Source organism: Leucopleurus acutus (genome assembly GCF_964270905.1).
Source record: "Leucopleurus acutus genome assembly, chromosome: 7".
Classification (NCBI taxonomy): Eukaryota; Metazoa; Chordata; class Mammalia; order Artiodactyla; family Delphinidae; genus Leucopleurus; species Leucopleurus acutus.
The window spans coordinates 53,809,827-53,832,091 of NC_139150.1; the positions used below are offsets into that span (position 1 = coordinate 53,809,827).

A 22,265-nucleotide genomic window follows, 5' to 3' on the forward strand; every position below is an offset into this window, starting at 1 on the left:
ACTGGGTTTGTATATCTGCAGATAACAAGAAATACAAGTAAGTAATTTTCTGTCAAGATACCTGCAACAAATCTCTGTGGAGACAAAGGCTCCAGGAGTGTATTTCTAAAATGATACCAACTAAACATAGAAAAAAAAGTCCTCAGGAAGGAGTAAGGGCAAGTCTGATGTAATGACATAAGAAAGCAGTAAGAAGAAAAAAAAAAAACCTTGCTTTTTTCTGATATAGAGGATGCACTCTGCTTTTGGTCATATAGGTTTTGGAACAACAGCTAGTATAACTTCTGTTTCATCATTCATGAAGCACATATACCATCTATATGATTTTCTGAGGAAAAAAAATGGATGAAATCAACTTGCAAGCAAATGGGAAAATATCTGAAATCTTCTTAAGAAATGTTCCCAAATTAAAATTTTGAATTCTACTATTAATACTACTATTTCTACATCTACTTTGAGAATACTGTGATAATGTTTTCCAAATCTTCCCCATATATCAAAGGAAAACTCATATCATCAACACATTGCTCACTGACACCCAGATCTAAACCTAGGACTGGCTTTAATGAAGCGTATCAGTGGGTCACAGAGTTAGACAGCACCATGATAAGGTGCTTTTCAAATCATATGGACTAAAAGCACTAAATATATGAGAGACAGAACCGTGGAATTATTCCATCCCCCAAACAAAAACAAAACAACAACACAAAACTGGTAGACTTTCTTTCACTGCATTTAACCCTGGGCTAGACACTAGAAAACGGTTTTCAGGATGTAAGGATAATTTAACTCCTAATTAAACATATACAGCGAATCTATACCTCTACTTCAGTTTAAGAAATAAGAATTGGACCAAATCAGTTGAGAAAGAAAGAAGTCACAATAAAAACCAAGCAACTACCATCATAATTAAAAGATCTCTGGTTCCATCTTTATCAAGGTGGTCAAAACAAGATGGAAATCCTGTAATTTGGGCTTACTGGGTTCAGAATTTCTACTAGTCTCTAAAGTCTGCTACTTCTTTCTATACCTTCTCTCCTCACAACTGCTTTGGACTCACCACTGAGGTCCAGATGATGACCATAGGGTACTCATAGCCACAGTCAGTGGTATGTCCTGTAGTCACTACTTTGATATGCACATGGTTGCACAGGAACTAAATTAGGGACTGCCTAAACCTCAAAGTAGACATGGCTTTTCGGCCCGAGCCAGTGAGGCCACCATTATCTAAAGAAGCAAAGAAATGAACTCCCATCACAAGAATAAATTCCGGGGTCAAAAATACGACTTATGTAACTTAGCTTAAGAAATGGAACTCTGTCAATTCCATCCTATGTCATATATATAGTATATATGCCAACTCACACAGGTTGTTTTTTAACCCCTGGTGTAGACCTATGGTCAATGGTTCACCCCAACATTTGATATTATATATCAAGTAATCTTTCTCTGCTGGGGTTCTTCTATGTCTAGAAAAACATACATTTACATATATATATATATATATATATATATATCCTTTTAGTCAAAAAGTGATTCATTTTGTATTACTAGATTATTCGATATTAAACTGGCTATGCATTAGAATCACCAGGAGTAAGCGTTTGGAAAAAAAAAAATTTCTGATTATCCCTACTCCTAATCACTACTTTCTAACCACCATGATTTTGATTCAGTAGTTTTTGGGAGATACCTAGGAGTTTTGTTTTGCTCTTCTTTCCACTAATTCTGAGGTGCAGCTAGGTTTGAAAACAATTGTAATTGATCAAATTAAGAAATTAACTAGGTGGTTCTGAGTATGCATCTGAACTGCGTGGACGATACTTTAAAAAGCACAGATTGCTGGGCCTCCCCTCTGCAGTTTCTGATTCAGGTACATTTTGGGGAGGGGTCTGAAAATATGCATTTCTAATGTGTTTCCAAGCAATAGTGATGCTACTGGTCTAGCGAACCACAGTTTGAGAATCCCTGAACTAGAGAAGAAGAGTGGTGGTAAGGGCTCAAGAAAGAAGACTAAATAATACACGTTTGCCAGAAGGAGGACTGTAGTCCTTTTTTGACTGTTGCTAAACATCTTATCTAGACTGGGATCTCAGATGTTCCCATCTGAGAACTTCTAGGGCTTTGAATAAGAGCCTTTCTTTTCCTAGCAGGAATTTTATTTCCATAAGCTTCCTGGTACAATTCCATGATGCTGTAGTCATGAGTTGGGTTGAAGATAATCACAACACGGAGTTTCTGCAAACTAAAGTCTTCCTTTCTTTGCTTTTTTTCTGAGAAGCATGTACATACATAATTGCAGGATAGGAAAAATGGAGACGATACCTGTAGAAAGACCATTTTAGCAGAAACTGCCTGGCAGCTTTAGGAAAACTGGGTCTTCCTTCATAGGGTTTCAGTGCTTGCATCATCACATTGTCAAGCCATGCAGCCCACTGCTCCAGGGTGCTCTGCTGCTGAAGAGTCATCTTGAAGTCTGTTTCTAGTCTCTGAACCATGTTGTCATCACACTGACATACCCAGGAAGCCTGCTCCTGGGACAGTACACAGAAAGCAAAGAAAAAGTTCAACTCAGCACCTTTTCATTGAGTGTCAGCCCACAAACCATAGGCATAAATGGCAAATTATACTGAAGGTGTAAAACAATTAAATGAATTAAGAAAATGAAGGACTACTTGTCAGTTATTAAGGAAACTAACATCGCCTTTGTGCATGAAAAAGTGATGTGACATAAAAGTATGACTTGGTTTTTCTACATTAACTAGTCTGTGTGAAAGACTAAAATATATGATTACTTAAGAAAAACAGGAGCCTGAACCTACAGTAAGGCGTCTTTCTTTAGTTTTTACTCCCTCTCTTTTTTCTCCCAATCAGATAAAACTTTAAAGCCAATTCATTTGAAAAGATTTAGCGTAAGTCAGATGGATAAATAGATTCAATTGGCCAAAAGTGGTCCCTCAGGATTAAAACAAAAACAAACACTGAATGATACAAGGTAGAAGTATATGCTATATGAGTTTTATGGATAAGAAACTGAAGTCTCAAGGGCTACAGAGGCAAGGCTATGAATGCAAATTAATTCACAGAACCGAAAACAACAACAACAACAACAAAAATACTTTTGAGAAAATGTAGGAAGGCTACCTGCCAAGAAATTTGATCACTATAGTTTTCCTTCTGGTTCTGACAGGAGAGTTTCATGTTTGGTAACAGCAATGAAAACAGGAACTTCTAAAGTTAATTTTCAATGGCTGCCACAAGTTTTACAATGTTTCTAGTGCTATGTTGTATTTTAACATTAAAAAAATACTATACTCTTAAGGTCAGAATATGATTATTTGGTAATGTAATATTTGAGTAAGGACATGGATGATAACATAGGGCCTGAATCAGCTAAACTGACTTCAAGCAATTCATTTAATCTGCGTGGGCCTCATTTTCCCCAAGCATAACATTAGAGAAATGAAATGTGACAAGAATTTTTAAACTGGGTTCACTGTGTCCAGATAATATTTTCACAATAGATTTCTGTGGAGGGGTGTCTGTGAAGGTCCTGATTCTATGTCTAAAACATTGTGAATATGTATGTATTTTTCTGAAAAGTGTCTATAGCTTTCAATCTATCTGTTCTCAGAGGACACATTTATTCAAATCAACCATTTCATCTAAATAAACCCCTAATCTCCACCCTCTGGTTCCAGCACCTCTCCTGGCCCTACAGACTTTACCTTATTTAAGAGACATTTCAACTGGGAGGTACTTCAAATATAAAATGCCCAAACTCAATTCATTTTATTTCTTCAGGGAAACCTAGGGTTTCTTCTACATTCCCAGCTGATGATACCATCTATTATCCTTCTTTCTCTTATCTAATTAGTAATAGTCTTTCCGATTTTACCTCCTAAATATCACTTTTAAGTATTTTAAGTACACCACAATGATTATTAAAAATTGAAAATACAAATAGACAAAAAGGAACAAAATATTAAGGATATCTAAAATGCCAACATTAAGAGATAACTACAACATGCTAATAACTTTCAAACTGTTCACATGTAGTATATACATATGCATGTATGCTTACGTACATATGTTATTTTAAAAGAGGCTCATATTATACATTTTACTTGATATTTTGCTTAGTTTCACTTCAATATATATGATAAATGACTTTCCATATAGGCAAATGAGGAGCTATATTTATTGTTCAGTGATGGAATTTGCTTCAATGCATAAATATTCCATTATTTACAAAACCAATTCCATACAGTTACACATTTATGGTCATTCCAATTTCTTACTATTAGGAAAAATGCTGGAATTAGCAATCTAGTAACTACATCTTTGCTTACTTTTGTACTTTTTTCTATGTAATAGGTTTTTCAAAATACACTGTTAAATGACTCCCAGAACTTTTATATCAATTTAGGAGTCCAGAAGAGCACCCAGGGAAGAATTTATGTCTCAAGAAAGGATAGGGGAGGTTGTTTTCATTTTTTCATTAATGGCTAAGCATTTTTTTTATTGTGGTAAAAAACACATAACATAAAACTTATCATCTTAACCATTTTGAAGTGTACAGTATAGGAGTGTTTACTATATGCTCATTACTGTGCAATAGGTCTCTTTTTCATCTTGCAAAACTGAAACTCTATACCCACTGTGGAAGATTTTTTTGTGCATTGGTAAGAGGCAGGAGGAACTTACTGGTATCCTTGGAAGAATTTAATTTCATTTCTTAACATAAATTCAAACTCACTGCTTCCTAGGAAGTTAGTTCTTGCCAAGAGATAATGATAATCTAAAACTAAACTTAGAGAAATAAAGCCATAGGACATTATTCTGATTTTTCAAACTACTTTATATTATATTTCATTTTACTACTCTTAAGATTGAAAATATACTAACAATAGAGTACACTGTAATTACTCCTGTGAAGTATATTCCTGTGAAGGAATTTGGATATTTCAGTTCTATAGTGGAAAAAGGTAAGGATGAAAATTAAAGATATTATTAAGTTGGAAATAAATTATCTCCAAGATGATAAGGAGGCAGTAGCTTCAAAATCAGAATGTCTTTTAAATACAGAAACACAAGTATATGCAAAAGTTAGGTTATCAGGTCAACCAACCCAAGTATATTTAGCCCATACTGTATTTGGAAAACTATCCATTTACACAAAACAATTCTAAAGCAATACTATTGTAATGCTATCAGTTAATTAAAACAGAAAACCAATTATACGGCAATAGGAAAATTATCTTGAATGTATGAGTTAAAGATTTAATTAGAGAAGAATGAAGTAATGAAAGAGATTTATGGATATCCTGAAAGAAACTTAAGCTCTTAGAGCATTAAAATATTGACACTTACATGTGATTTCATTGTTTTAAATTAAAGTTCCCTTATTACAAGAGCATCACCCTATATGTCTTAGGGTGTCAGTCTTAACTGAGGTTAATCTCGTAGGGGCAGGGACTTCCAAATGAACAGGAGAGGGTGATGAAGGTGGAATGGGAGGCAGGAGACTGAAAACCAGGTAAAATGTGGAACAGAAGAGGAAAGAAAGGAGTTAAAGATAAAATATGCTAACCTGAGAAAGAGATTACATATGAAAATGAACAGAGTTGTGAGAGGTAAAATGTAGGGGGAAATGGAGGGCACACCACTGCGCTCATGCTCCTCTAACAAAAGGAAGGAGGTCTTAGAGGACAGATACTTAAGCACACAGGTTTCAGCACTAATAACTGTCATGTGGACCCAGAAAAACTTGGTAACTGAGAATAAAGGAAGGGAAAAGGTAACCTCAAAGTCAGTGAGTGGGAGATGAGTAGTAGTATAGATGTATAACTGACCATTTATATGCAATAATGTTGCCAAGGCTGGCGTTTATAACCAGGAAGAACTCATTTCTATACATACTTCATAGGGTTCAGACACACAACTATACGAATGAAAATAATGTTAAAACAGAAAATTTTAAATCTTTCTCAGATATTATTAGGAATATTCTTAAATATATTTTCAGTTATTAAACTTAAATTACTTTTTGAAACTAGAAGTTGCCTTACCATTTCTACTCTTCTTAAAGTACTTTTAAACATATCTTTTCTGAATGAAGATTTGAAAAAAACATAACAGTATACATTTTAAGGCAAAAATATATGAACTCTTAATATTCCCACTAAAATCAGTTAATGTAAATTCCACTGAAATATGTAAAGTTAATGGATTTGTAAACGTGAGACAGTTTGTTCTTGTGGAGCTTACATATTTGCACGTGTGTGCGTATGTGTGCTTGTATATGTAAAACTATTTATGTAGATCTAAGAAAAACCATACACATTAGAAGTTTAAACCCAATTCATAAAAGTCAGAATGAACTTAACTAATTAACGACACCCTAAAATAAATCAAACCCAAATATTACTTTTTGATATATTTTAAATGATAAAACTAGTCCAGAATTGTAGATTAAACTTTGTAGGAAATGGAGTAATAATTAGTTTATCTTTAAGCAACGATATTGTTTTTTAAAACAGTTTTATTGAGACATAATTCACAGAGCGAACAATTCATTCATTTAAAGTATATAATTCAATGGCTTCTTTCAGTATATTCACAGAGTAGTGCCTCTATCATCACAATCAATTTTAGAATGTATTCATTTCTCCAAGAAGAAACCCCATACTACTCCTTATCTATCACCTCCCAATCCCACCAGTCTACAGGACCTAGGCAACTACTAATTTACGTTTTGTCTCTATACATGTATTTGTTCTGCATCTTTCATATAAATGGAATCATGCAATGTACGGTCCTTTGTATCTGGTTTCTTTCGCTTAGCATAATGTTCATCTCTGTTGTGGCATGTATCAGAACTTCATCTTTTTATTGCCCGATAATATTCCATTGTGTGGAATACCAGATTTTGTTCACATAGTCATCAGTTAATGGACATTTGAGTTGTTTCCACTTTTATGTGGCTAATATGAATAACACTGCTGGAACACACATGAACAAGTTTTTAGGTGGACATGTTTTCATTTTTCTTGGTATGTATCTAGCAGTGAAACTGCCAAATCATATGGTAACTCTAGGTTTAACCTTTTGAGGAACTGCCATACTGTTGTCCAAAGTGGCTGCAGCATTTTGCATTCCAATCACTAGTGTATAAGGGTTACAATTTCTGCACACCCTCACCAACACTTGTTATTATTTGTCTTTTTTTTTTTTTTTTGTGGTACGCGGGCCTCTCACTGTTGTGGCCTCTCCTGCTGCGGAGCACAGGCTCCGGACGTGCAGGTTCAGCGGCCATGGCCCACGGGCCCAGCCGCTCCGCGGCACGTGGGATCCTCCCGGACCGGGGCACAAACCCATGTCCCCTGCATCAGCAGGCGGACTCTCAACCACTGTGCTACCAGGGAAGCCCTATTATTTGTCTTTTTGATAATACCCATTTTATTTTTTGATAATACCCATTTTAGTGTGTGTGAAGTGGTATCTCGGGGTTTTTTATAGATTTAATTAATTAATTTATTTATTGGCTGCCTTGGGTCTTCGTTGCTGTGCATGGGCTTTCTCTAGTTGTAGTGAGCGGGGGCTACTCTTCGTTGCAGTGCGCGGGCTTCTCATTGCGATGGCTTCTCTTGTTGAGAGCAGAGGCTCTAGGCACACAGGCTTCAGTAGTTGTGGCTCGCGGGCTCTATAGAACAGGCTCAGTAGTTGTGGCACACGGACTTAGCTGCTGTGTGACATGTGGGATCTTCCTGGACCAGGGCTCGAACCTGTGCCCCCTGTACTGGCAGGTGGATTCTTAACCACTGCGCCACCAGGGAAGCCCCTCAGTGTGGTTTTAATCTGTATTTCCCTGGTGGCTGCTGAATGAGTTTTCTGGTACTTCATTGGACATCTGTATATCTTCTTTGGAGAAATATCTATTTAGACCTATGCCCATTTTTTAAACGAGGTTGTCTTTTCATTGTTGGGTTATAATAGTTCTTTTTATATAGTCTAGATATAAATTTTTATCAGATATATGATTTGCAAACATTTTTTCAATACTATAAGTTGTCGTTTCATTTTCTTGATGGTCTCTTTTGAAGCACAGAAATTTAAAATTTTGATTATGTTCAATATTTATATATCTTTTGTTGCTTTTGCTTTGAGTGAGCCATGGACTGTTTTTTTTTTTTCATTGGTAACAATTAGCTTCATTATTTTAGTATCTGAAATAAAATACTTGTTGGGATTCAATAATAATATTCCTAAAGTAGCTATTTTTTACGTGTACTTTGATGTACAAGTGAGTAGTTTCATCACTAGGTTAAAAAATTATTCTTTCATTTGGATGATCAAAAGAGTCAGATATGTTACACCTAATTCTTTTCAAATAACAAGTATTTACCAGGTACCTATAGTAAACTCTGAAATAGAGTTTCAAGGTGGGGCACTTTTTTTTTTTTTTTGCAGTATGCGGGCCTCTCACTGTTGTGGCCTCTCCCGCTGCGGAGCACAGGCTCCGGACGCACAGGCCCAGCGACCACGGCTCACGGGCCCAGCCGCTCTGCGGCACGTGGGATCCTCCCGGACCAGGGCACGAACCAAGGTGGGGCACTTTTGAAAACAAATTTCTCGTGTGCATGTCATGGTGCTATGGGCTTTACATATTACTAAATATGTAAACAGTAATCTAAGATATGTGTTATAAAATGGAGAAAGTAAAGCCCAGAAGAATTAAGGAACTTGCCCAAGACCCCACAGCTAGTAGATGAAAGCGTTTCATCTCCTGCCTACCAAACTTCACTGACTGTGGTCATCATTACTCTATTAATCATTCAGCAAACCCTGGTGACATATGTTGCTGTCTAGCACTATAAATATTAGCAGACTTTAACCGCAAAACAGAGGAGTAAAGCCATAGCTGAGTAAAACTCTCCTCTTTCAGGATATTGTGAATCTAGATGTGCCTGTGAATTGATGTAACTTTGAAAAGAAATATGATGATCCCAATTAAGAAGAAAAAAATTGGATACCTTTCATTAAAAGACACGTTTTGAAAGAAAACAGAGTACCTGGACATTGGCAAAGTCGACACGGTTGAGGTCATTGAGCATCTGGTTGATCTGAGAAGTGTTCTGAAGCACTGCACGAGCTGCCTGGGCCAGGTGATTGAGCGACGTGTATCTTCGCAGAGTCTGGGCAAAGGCACTTACAGCTGCAACCTGTAAAGAAATCCAATTAAGTTGGGATTTTTTTTCCCCCTCCAGTAAAAGAAACCGCTGCAATCTTCAAATCTTTACTCCCTTGCCAAATTTTAAATGCTTCCCTCTGATACTTATTTCAAATTCATTTGGTGAGAGAGCTTACTTGTAAATTATAGCATTTAAACCTCTAAACCAAGTATTACTTTCCTTTTGAGTAGGCTGAGGTCAAGGCTAAAACAAACTCCCACATTTTTCGACATCTGAGTGCACCATTAATTAAACCAGTCTTGCAAGTAGCTACTAATCCATAGCAAGAAATGATTTAGTCGAGACAAGTAGGAGAAATGTTGATTTTCGTTTCTTATTCTCTGTACGACAGTCAACTACAAACTAAGCAAATAAAATTTTTTTTCCTTTTACTTGGAAAACCACACTATCCAGTCCCACTTTTTAAACTGGATTAAAAAACATGCTTTTCAGAGCACTGTCATTAAGATTCACTCTTTTTACCTTTATTTTATAGAGGTGAAATAGGAGTGGGTAATTCTGAGGTGAAATAAGAACACTCAAAGACTTTATTAGCAAATACATAGCTAATAAACTTATCGGATACAAGCAACTCTTCAGAATTTGAATTTCTGTAAAAGGGCTATCCAGAAAAATCTCCATTTGTCCTTCAAAATGTACTTTCCGGCCTTCTCCATTCTGCTCTGTGCCCAGGAAGACTAAACTGAATAGATTACATTAACTGCCTCTCTTGCCCTTTGGCTTCCAGTTGGGTTTGGCCAATGAAAGGCACTGGTAGGAGACTGAAGGATGGAAGAAAGTAGTCAAACTACTAATTCCCTCACAACCTCTGCCCTCTCCTTCGTAAGGCCACAGATCTGGAGGAAGGAGAAGATCTGATGCCATAATCACTTCTTTCCCCTTCAGACCTAAGGATGGGCAGGCTTCCCACTATTTTGCTAGTCCTGGGGTGCTGTACCATTCCTCCTTGGTTTTCTTAACTCTTTTCACATGTTTAGAAACAGACCCTTAAACTCTATTCAATTATTCTCCCCTTTGGATATACCATTTTTTTCCTGCTGAAACCCTGAACAAACTGGGTTATATTGAAAGATAGCAAAGCTAACGACAAAGAAAAAGTCTAGGTAAATATCTAAATCTCATGATCTCATGAAAATTTGTTACTTGCGTAGCAGATCTAATGAGGACTTTAACATATTTACAGGAATGACATTAAATCACTATGGGTATATAACAAGCAATTGATTGAACAGTCAGTTGGCTGAGCAGCAGAAGGTGTTCCATAGGCCAAAGGATGTTCTATCTTGATAGTGAGATGCTTCAGGACCATGTGGAACTTGGGGGACGTTCACATACCCCCAAAGAGAGTATTTCACATTTTCCCATCTCTGTGGTTTATACTAATCAAGGACATATCACGTGCCAGGCACTGTGTTAAATGCCTAACATACATTACCTTGCTCAATTCTCATAAACATTCTATTAGACACATGTTGTGACTTAGGGAGGTTAACGATCTTGCTCAAGGTTACACAGAAACTACAGTACAGTGGTGGGATATGAATCCAGCCATTTTGATAATAACTTTCAGTCACAACCTCATTATGCTGTTTCCACTGTCACGCTAGATCATCTTTGTTGATTAAATGCTCAGCTGAAAAAAGGCTGCATGTCCGTGAGAGAGGAATAGCAGAAGGCACCTTCCTCCAAGGTAAACCACCCAAATCAACTCTAGAGATCAGTGAGATGGCCCATATTGCAGATGGATTGCTACCAGATCCACTTTGATGACACTGGGGCAGGAGGTACTTTTAGCTGTTTGAAAGTATTGTTATAACTATGACTGACTTTGCAAGTTGGAAAACATTCCTCTGACCATCATAATCAAATAGCACCTCCTTTATTTGCCCACCTGAACGTGGCACTCTAGAAAAGCACTACCATGGAGAGCTTTCTGCAATGATGGAAACGCTCTACTTATGTGTTACCCAGTATGGTAACTACTAGCCACATGGGTTAAGGTGCACTTGAAATGTACCTAGTGTGACTGAGGAAGTAAATTTCAATGCAATTTAATTAAATTTACAATTTAAATAGCCACATGTGGTTAGCCCTACTGTATTGACAGCACAGCTCTAAAGCAACAATCTAAGGTGGGCATATTCATGAAATGTGTCCTATACATTTTAGAGATAGAATGTGTTATTGCAAACCTTAAGCTGAAGCAGACTTGTGCTATCACAGACTTGTCAGCTACAAGAGCTTCAATTACACTCTCAAACTGAAAGCCAAGACATATTGCTGGCATCTGACAGTAGATACAGACCCTGACAAAAGGCCACAAATGTGATTTTTGTTATCAAAGTTTAGACAGAATCAGTCCAATCTGTCATGTATGTTCACAGATTAACCTAAAGTAACATGGTTAGTAGGGGACAAAGTGGAGAGGAGAATTCATATCTCTAGCTAAATAATCCACATTCCTGAAATATACTCATCAACTATGAGATAACTGTTCTCTTTAAGAAATGATTACTTGGGCTTCCCTGGTGGCACAGTGGTTAAGAATCCACCTGCCAGTGCAGGGGACACGGGTTCGAGCCCTGGTGCAGGAAGATCCCACATGCCGTGGAGCAACTAAGCCCATGCACCACAATTACTGAGCCCATGTTCTAGAGCCCGCCAACCACAACTACGGAGCCCGTGCTCTAGAGCCCGCGAGCCACAACTACTGAAGCCCGCGCACCTAGAGCCCGTGCTCCGCAACAAGAGAAGCCACGGCAATGAGAAGCCCGCGCACCGCAACAAAGAGTAGCCCCTGCTCGCGGCAACTAGAGAAAGCCTGCACACCGCAACGAAGACCCAACGCAGCCAAAATTAAATAAATAAAATAAATTTATTTTAAAAAAATGATTACTTGATTCACAAAAGCATTCTCCAGTGTTAAAAAACCAAAACATCCTGAAAAGCAAATGGTTATTAATTTACATGAACATTTCGGAATACAATGAGTATAGTAGGGGACCTAAAAATTCTAAAACTCAAATGGAAACTGTTTGAACATTCTAGGCTGTTCTTTTCAATAACTGAAATTAAGCAATCTTAAATATACACTTTAGAAAAGGGCTGATAAATACACCACATCTAAAATGTTTCTCTAGTCTCTCTGAAAAGAGCATCATCAAACAACATATCTTGTGCAAGTTCTTGACCACATGGTTATAAAATACAAAAATCAATTTAAAAAGATTTAATTTATTATAATATTAATATTCTACATAATATCATTTGATAGGACAGATTTAAAATTCATAGTTCATAACGATTTCCTAGACACAAAAGAAAAAGCAAGGACATAAAAGTGTACCTTGGTTTGTATCATTCTCTGTGGAATATTGTTCATGGCATTGGAAAGCCAACCTTCAAGGCTTTTTGCAAAATTTCGAATGGCTTGGGTCAAGGCACCTAAATGTTAAAGAATAAAAGCAGAACGAAAAAGATACCAAAGAACATTAATCTTTATGCTAGAATAAGGGAAAACATGCAAGCACAACATGTGAAAGAGCACAGAGCTTATATTATCCTCATTGACAAGACTTTATTAACATTATTCCTAACTTTGAAAGAATCCAAATATTATATCATGGGCTTGTCTTTTAAAGCTATTTTGTTCCCAGATACTTATGATACTTTGTTGGGAAATGAAAACATTCAAACATTTTTGCTTATAGCAACATATACCAGTTGTGAATATACTTATGGAATTTTTTTATCTTAGACAAAACACTCTTTTCAAAAACAGCTTTGTGCTCAAAGGCTAAGTATTTTCTTTAGAAATTCTTTATCTTGACTTTTTTCAAGCTCTTAACCTATTTTCATTTCTTTAGTTAAAAAGAAAATAATGCAAAGCTTTCTCTTTTTCTCTATGCATCTCTTTAAATTAGAACATGTCAATTAGAGTAGATATCTCTCACTCGTGTTGAAAAGTAAGGTAAAATTAAAATTGCCTGCCTTGATACTTCTGGATACCTATTCTCCATTTCACTGGCAGGTAGCGATAAAAGATCACTGTGATAATAAAATTGCTGTCACAGAGGCCAATATTCTTAAGATATTCCTAAAACAGTCCATTCCATACTCTTTACATCTCTATTAAAACCTGAATAGGGATAGGTCCCCTGAGAGTAGTGTTTATGGTGGTCATAAAATGATTAGAAGCATTTTCCGTTAACAGGGGTGATTATGACTATTTTATAAGAACGGATCTGCTTATTGAGATGGCTGTATAATAGGAAACAGAATTCTTCTCTTGTTCAACAAGTAATTCAGTCAGTAGCATTTTACTTCACCTGTGCCCAAGGCTCCACGGTGTAGGGAGCAGTTTTAGACATTTAATAAGTAAGTGTCTGAAGCACCCACAACAGAAAATAAATCCCTGTGGGTTCCCTATAATGTGGGTAAGTCTTACAATTGGTAGTCCACAATAAGAGACAGAGAGGTTACATTTTTGTCCAAGGCTCCCAAGAATATTAATGTTAACGATGGGATTAAATTCCTTGGTTTTTCTTTCCGTGCTCAAATGCTTCTTTACTACTTTTGTTAAAGCAGGGTTAGAAATAATCAACTTACTCAAATTAAATGCAAAAGATATAAATTTTACTATTCCAATAATAAAAACAACAAATTTTAAAAAATTATTTCTTTAAGTGGTCAAATGACAGAAGAGAAACTGAGATGGCTACATTTTGATTAGGAAAAACACTCAAGAAGTGCAGACTTTTAACCATGAGAATCATCTATTGGAAACACTGAGCTGGAAATTTCTTGAGAACTAATTTTTTGAAATTTCCAAAGCTTCTCACTTCAGCCAAAAAGAAAAAAGAAAGAAAAATATTTTTCTGTTGTATTATGTACTGGAACCATGGAGGGCAGGCATGAATGGAAATGAAAAACAGTGGAAAAAAAAATTAAAGACCCTCTTTGAAACTCAGTAAAATTCTGTATAAGATTCAATTTGGCTATCTGTATTACGTAGTTTTCTATAATTAATATATAATAATTATTTAATCTGAAAAAAACAAGAACTGAGAAAAGTTACTTAAAAAAATTTAATATGGGTCTTGTTTTATTTAGACACATTTAATGCTAGGGAGATTGTAAAATAAAAAGATATGCTTTGTATCTCAAATGATTGTAAGTTTTTCCTTTTTTGTACTAAATGACACTTTGGGTCACCTTTAATTATAATCATAAATTGTACATTTGAGTGTTACCAGTTGAGTTCTTACACAATTTTTTACACTTCACTTTTTTTTCCCCATTTTCAGATAAATGTATTTTAGAGTATAGTAGCTTCAAGCTGACTTTAAATTAGTGTGATATGCAGACTTTTTTGGCTAAAAAAAGGAATCCCATCTGGACAGTAAATGGTAGAGTGAAGTACTAGTAGCCAGGAAAATTAAATTTTCAAAAATAAAATTAAGTTTGTTCTCTCTATAGGGATTCATGTCAGATCAAATTGTGCAGATTGACAACTTTTTCTCATGAATGGATGGTTAGAAATTTAAAACTACTCTAAAGCTAACTTGTCTCAACCTGCTTATGATTAATATTAAAATGCACAATCAGAAGATAGTGATCTACACTGTATTTTAAGCTTTATTTTTGTTAAGTCTTGTTATAGAACAGGAATTAAAATTCCAAATTTACTTGGTAGGGTGGCACCTTAATGCATCTTGTAATTTCAGAGAAACTGTAAAACTATACTCATAATTCCTGAATTTGAGTTGTCTGAATGCAGAGACAAACTACTTGACAAAATAAAACGGTTTTCAAATCAAAATTTGCCAAAAACAAAGGTCATGTGTATTGTGTGCTTAAAAATTCTGGGGTTTAAAGCCAACTACACTTGATACGTGATTTAACTTAGGGAACTGCTGAGTTTACAAGTTAAAGTCTTGTGATGCTAACATAGAAGCAACAGATTTTAGAATTGTTTAATGAACACTGATGTTGTTGACTGGCCTCAAAAAAGAAAGCGTTCACTGACACCTTTTCTTATATCTCAAGAGAGAAATTTATGTTGGTGGCAAGATGTCATAGGCTAATGAGCTACCCTATGCAACTTCTCTTAAACATCTCTAGAGATTATCACTCAGAGCACAGGAAGCAAGACAAAAACAGGAAAATCAGATTCTGGAACATAAATCAGTAGAGAAGTTACACGTTGAAATTTTCCATGACAACATCACTTTTAATCAATCTTTAGTCAGGAAACTTGGTGCAGATAGGGTAGAAAATATTAGTAATTTATAAAAATGTGAGACCATGGCAGCTGGATTTTTAAAAAACTAATTTCTATATAAATTTATGTATGTTTATGTGTGTGTTCATTGATATTATATGTAAATGTATGTCTAAGCATATATTTTAAGGTGGTAGGGAACATATGAAATAACTCATATCTTCCACTGTTATCATATTTTAAAAATGAAAGTATAAACATACAAATGTTAGTATCTTCACCATTTCTTGCTAAATCCCTATTTAAATATTTTCTGGAATAATTTAACACAAATTAACTGTGAAGAGTGTACTTCGAGTACATGGTTGCTAATTTTACAAGCTAAAAGATTGCTTTTACCTTATTAATGTCATTGTAGAGTAGCAATTCTGTTCCATATCTTTAAAAGTTAAGGTTACTAGTAGGTGCTCATAAAGATGTAGACCTAAAATCATTTCAACTGTCTCTAACACAAGTATCCATGATGGCTTTTATATTGACACTTGCAAAAAATAGCTTTGTTTGCAACAGGGTAGTTTAAAAAACACTATCACTTAAAAAAGTAATCTAATTTATCTATGTAATTCCTATTTGCTTCATGGCAGGAATACACTGCTAGTGCAGGTACATTGATTTTTCTCTCAAAATGCCAGCTAACCATTACTGTTAATGGAAACTGCATTTGTAGTTCTTAACGTGATGTCGGTGACAAAGTAAATGCTTTTATAAAGAAATTCAACTTCAGTAGAAACCAAGATAAATTCATTTCAAATCAAAAGCAAACATGAAAGAGGCTGGTCCAGCAATTACAGATTTCAAAAATTCGGGGCTTTATGAAGGAAACCTTTTCCTTGGGTAGAATGATTTTCACATGGTTGACTGGCCTGGGAGTGTTCTTGCAATTAGTCATTGGGGCTGTCACATCTATAGGTTGTCTTTTTTGTCAAAAAGAAAATGAAAGATTGAAAAACAGAGAATTTTTCCCTTTTTACTACAGTTTTGCTCTAGGCTGCTTTCATGCAATACTCTGTGTTGCATGTTTTCTATTTGGCAAATTTAATGAGATTAGAATCACTCTAGTTTGCAACGTCACTACCCAAAACTTCCTGGGTGGAATGTATGAGAACAAAAGCATCCGTACTTGTCTGCATTTAACTTACTAGGAATAGGTCTAAGGACGTCGGGGATGAGAATCTCCACCAAAGCCTGGTACATCCCATGGTCACAGTTACACATCCATTTCAGGATAGACTCATGTTTGCACAGAGTTATCAGCTTTGCTTTCGGAAGTCGACTTTCTATTTCACTCAGATTGCTGGTGTGAATAAATGTAGCAAATGAATAGATGGCAAATGAGGATAAAAAAGAAAATGGACTTTAAAAATAGTTTTAGTTTATCAAATATTACTGAGGTTAGAACTATACCACCATTGCCCTGGTGCCACACGGCTGGATATATATAACACTCCCCCAGAGCTGCCTATGCACGTTAATACTTTCTGACGGTATGAAAGGCAGATATGATACTAATTCCATGAGGATGAAATAGTTCTACTGCAGTCCCCCAAATCAATATAAATGGGAGCTATAATACACACGCTGAAACCTCAAAAGAGTAGTTTGTGGTTTATTTCAATCTATTCAATTAATGTTATCAGGTAAGGTTCACAACTGGTATACATATCTCTAATTTGTTAGCTGTGACATCTACTCAGCCACGAAAATGAATTGGAAAAGCATATTGATTCTGACCTTGATTCAGTAATGGTAGTGCCGTCAGCTGGAGTAGAGGGAGAATAGCGCCAGAATGTTTGCCACAATTTTTCTATCAGGCTAAATTGAAGATTCACAACAACGTCCAATATTGCCTAAAAAACAAAATGGTTATTGATATTACCTTACAAAATTTCTTATGGGGATGTGTGAGGAGTACATACTGTAACAAGACTTAAATGTAAAGATACTTTTGGGTTCATAAATTAATATGGTAAAACTGGACTAAATTTTGCCAATGGAAATGGGAAAACAAAAGAGATTAGCTAGGAAAAAACCGGGGGAAATAACTCTTAAATGATTAAGCAGGGTAACTTGTATTCCTCCCAGAATGACCTCACGTCCCACCCTTACTTTTTCCTCTCTTTTCTCTCCATTTTCATGCTTGCTTCCCTAACTTTTCTTTCATTCCTTAACCCACTACTTCCCTGGTTCCCTTACTATTCTCAGATCCACAGGGACACAGAACATAGATTCAACTCACATCAGTCTTTACTGGACTAGCTGTGTCCACTAGCCATAAAAAAAAAAAAAAAAAGCAGAAGAGAAGGGTATGGAGGTGCTTGTGTATGGCAGACGGAGTTAGGGCTCAATCAGCTCTGGTTAGGGTTGCTGACCATGGGTTCTGGAGTGTTCCTAGCCAAGCAGAGGCTGAGGGCAGAAACTACAGAGTCAGGCTGACCTCCAGAGGGTAGTGCCTGTCTTGGCAGAAGAAAAGCACAGCAAGCACCTCTCTGCAGTCACAGAATGGCTTACATTCAATCCTCTCTCAGCATACACCCTTTAGAGAGAAGCTATAAGACTATCCCCTTTTCTAACCTTGGGGGTGGGGCCCTCACCTCCTCCTCCTTAATTTTATCTCTTAGATCTCCAGCTGCATCAAGGACATTTTTATTTTTTTGATGATGCTAAAATTTGCCACTTTCATTAACTTTTGATGATATTTAATTTCACCCTGCCATTGCAATTAGTCTGCAAATTCACCTTCAGATAAAAAGCAGTCATAAAACCAAAACTTGTTTGTACAAAGATCACGTGATTCTGTGATTATTTTCAGTATAAAAGACAAGTCCTCAGTATAATGTGTTTGATGTCATCAGCACTGAGAATAAAAACACGTAAAACAGTCCCTTCAAGATCTGCAAAATTCATAGAAGCTAAGAGACAGCAAGGGGCAATCGAGAGAATCAATCTGAACATTTAAGGCAGAAAGAGGAAACTGTAACTTTGTAATTCTGGAGTCTGTGCTACCCGTGTAGATCTGGCCCTGTGCATGATACAGAGAATAACTGATGTTCTATACAAAAACACTCTGAGACCAATTCAAGTATTAAGCAAAATCTGTTTGGGGGCATGTTCTGGGAACTAGTAGGAAATGTTGCAAGTAGTTGGAAAATGAAAATGGAGGGAAGGGGACTAATTAATTAACACTCTCCTCACCCTTTAATATCAGCAACAATAAAAACACAAAAGCAAGCCCTGGAAGGAAAGGCATCCAGATGTCCTTGCTCCCAGGCAAAACCCAAAACCTTCTCAGGAGGCAAATTATTATAGCTGCTTTCCCAAATGTAGTTTAGGCACATTCTGAGAGATGTCTATTAATGAAGCAATTAGTATATATATTGATATAATACCTTACATATTTCTAGCTATGAGATTGCTGTAAGGACTCTATGCATATATTAAAAGAAAAAAATGACTGTCAGAGCATCTTGTGTAGAAAATTATATTTGTTCCTTACATAACTAGTGATACTTCCAAAATATCTTTGATAAGCCAACTGTGCAAATTCCAAATAACAGCCAAAATGGGTATATTAATCTTTCTTAAAAAACATAAATTATAGGAAATATGAAATAAAACAAGGCAAGTCACAGATTCAGTGCACCTTAAATTAAGTATCTCTTCAAATGAAATAATCTCAAATAATTCTTCTGAAAAGGACATTCATATCAGCCACATTTAGTCAGTTTTACAAATGAATAAAACATTTTATCATTTGTCCACCCACTTTTAAATATGTTCAAACTAAAATGTATGCCAAATATAGTTTAAAATAATCTGTATTTCACTGGCTTAGGGCAAACAACCATTTACAGGACTGGATCCGAGACTCAGGCACCTGTCCTTGAAAAGTTTGGAAGTGTGACAGGAAAAAATAATTAGAATTCTTCCTTTTCATATATGTCTTTATGCCCCATGAGAGATGGCACGAACACTGGTAACTCCGAAATAAATGAGGATCATTCTATGAACTGCCATTTCCCATGCAGATTAATTACTATATATGTTCATATCTCTTCATATAGAGTATTCCTGACAATTAATGAAAATTTTGTGATCCAAAGAATATTTTCACCTTATTGGGGGAATTTTTCATTTAGATTAATTTTAATGTATATTCTTTAGTAATGTAAATAATCATGCTCCAAGTTATATTTTGAATAAATATGAGCAACTGAAAACAATCCAAATTATATTTGTGTAGGCGGGGTTGCTTGAAGCAAGGTTCACCTGAACCCAGAGAAATGAGAAACTGATTAGAGAACCTTTATGTAAATCTTCACTGAATATACATGATATTCATGCAGAAAGAAAGAGAAATTTTTTTCTAGATAGGTAAGGATCATCCAGAAATTCTCTAATATTGGGAAAAGCAGTCAAAGAGAAACAGATAGTAAGTGTTTTTCATCATAACAAGAAATGTTGGGAACAACAAACTGGCAGGACATGTTGAAAAACACTTCTGGCACACAGTTTGTTAATAAAGAGAGAACTTGCCCTTGGTTGTTAATAATCTAGCACCCCTGACAAGTACTCAGATTCACTCAAGCAGTTCTTATTTCTGGAGTGGGAAAAAAAATCTGTGAATGTTATGAGCTGAGACTTCTCACTGCATACTGCATTGTCAGCAGTCAGGAGGACTGCCCAAGGATTATCTTTTACTTCTAAGTAGATCATAAATAGCCCTGGAATAAAGCTACTTAAGTTCTAAACAGTTCCTCTTTCAAAAGGAGGGGTACTTTAGAAGACTCTTATTGCAATCTGTTATCTTCTTTCTACCAGGTGAGCTGCAGGTACGAGCGGGCTTGGAGAGAGTTCACCTCCTGGAGACAACGTAGCCAATTTTGATATAGGATACTCAGAAAGGGAGTAGGAGTAGGGATGGAAAACACCAAGAGAAAACTTAATTAACCATGAAAACAAAACAAACAAAACTAGAGCCTCAATGATCCCTGGAAGGAACACCTAAAGTGCTTTATAAAACATTTCTAGAAAATAGTTTGGATAGAAATACACAGCTATCATGTAAAATTCAAAAGGTAAAAAGAGTATATTGAAAAATTAAGTCTCTATCCCCTGACTCCCAGTCACTAAGTTTTGTTCCCAAAGGCAACCAGCATTAATATTTTGTTCTTTCTTCTGGAGAGATGTATATAACATGTTCTTTTTCACTCAAATGATAATATATTATACTTGCTGTTTTACATCTTGCTTTTTCCCTTAAAAACAAATCCTGAAGCTTGTTCCAAAAAGTACATTTAGAGTTGCCTATTCTTTTTAATGGCTGCATAGCATTCTACTCTATAGATCATACCATATTTTATTTATTCAGTTCCCTGTTAGATATTGAAATTATAAGCAATCTTTTTCATTAACAACCATAATGCAACAAGTTCCCTGTACACTTATCTCTTCCCCTACATGTAAACATTTTTCTAGAAGGAGAACCTAGAAGTGGAATTGCTTCATCAAAGGATTCGTATTAGAATAGGCTAAGAAGATGGAAAGTAAAATTTATTCTCCCCGAGACATGAAGAAAAGATAACTTATTAGTGCTCAAAGAAATATGAAGTAACTTTATCTGTCCTCTAGGAATATGTTTGATTATTTTGCTTTAGCAAGTTGCCTGGCAAAACTTAGCATGTGTCCGACTGTGTTTGAAAAGACTTACCTCACAGTGCTCTCGATAAAGACTCTGCAGTGACTTGATATCCTCAAAGGTAGTACCATCTGGCAGAGAAGAGATTTCAACTTCTCCAAACTCTGGAAGTGCCCGAGATGCATCTGTTACCATGACAACACAACAGAAAAAAAGTTATTGTGGATGGTGCCAATTACAGCTTAATGAGGGCAAATTTAAGAAGATTAAAAAGGAAAGAAATTTAAAGGTCAGTGGTCCAAAAAGCAAGGACTTTTCATATTAGTATTTTATAAACAAAACTTAGCAGCAGCAGCAGCACCAAAGAATAGAGAGGATACTTCTAAAATTTTGGAGAAACTAAATTTTCACTATGATTATATTGGAAATAACACATCTCAGTGTCTCTCAATATAGGACCCCTCTGATAAGAAAAATACCTTGAGCAGGCCAGTATCAATTTTAGTTATTTTTATCATTATATTACTTAGGTATATAAAAATAAATCTAGCTTTAAACTTATCATGCTTATACCTCTCATATAATCATAAACCAAAAGACCTACAAAATAAGTACAAAGAAACCTAAAAAAATAACATTAAACTTAACAACATTAATTTGATATGATAGATGATGCTGTTGTCCTGTAACTAAATTACCTCTTGCAACATGAATATGGTATTGACTGCTGCAGCGCAGGATCTTTTGAGTTTGATAACCCTATACCAACACGTACTTCATGATGGCTGGTTCTCCCATTATGCTTCTATATTCAAATGAGCTGTGAAACTTTCCTCTACACAGAGCATTGGGACATCATTTAGCCTTCCCTTGGTATGAAGGCGTAATTTACACAGTAAGTCTCTCTCTGTTCTTTTCTCATTGGCGCTGGACAATTAATGCAATACACTTTGGTGCCAACCTTATGATAAATTCAAATACAAATGTGGAAACTAAAATTGCAGAACGGTATTCGTTCTAGTCTTCCAGGTAATCCAGAATATGCTTTTATTTTTTTTTAAGATTATAATTGAAATAAGGACACAAAATAAAA

The 22,265-nt window shown here is 35.8% G+C and overlaps 1 protein-coding gene across 1 annotated transcript in view; it reads right to left on the reverse strand.

Annotated features, from left to right (window-relative positions):
- Positions 1-22,265, reverse strand: part of RFX3 (regulatory factor X3) — a gene marked incomplete at its 5' end in the record, with an annotated part of 157,979 nt that overhangs the window by 29,922 nt on the left and 105,792 nt on the right. Inside the window, 6 exons of the mRNA XM_082842342.1 lie at positions 2,326-2,534; positions 9,075-9,224; positions 12,601-12,698; positions 16,677-16,831; positions 17,269-17,384; positions 21,245-21,357. Coding sequence (XP_082698468.1) covers positions 2,326-2,534; positions 9,075-9,224; positions 12,601-12,698; positions 16,677-16,831; positions 17,269-17,384; positions 21,245-21,357 — 841 coding nt within the window. The remainder of the gene's footprint in view (positions 1-2,325; positions 2,535-9,074; positions 9,225-12,600; positions 12,699-16,676; positions 16,832-17,268; positions 17,385-21,244; positions 21,358-22,265) is intronic.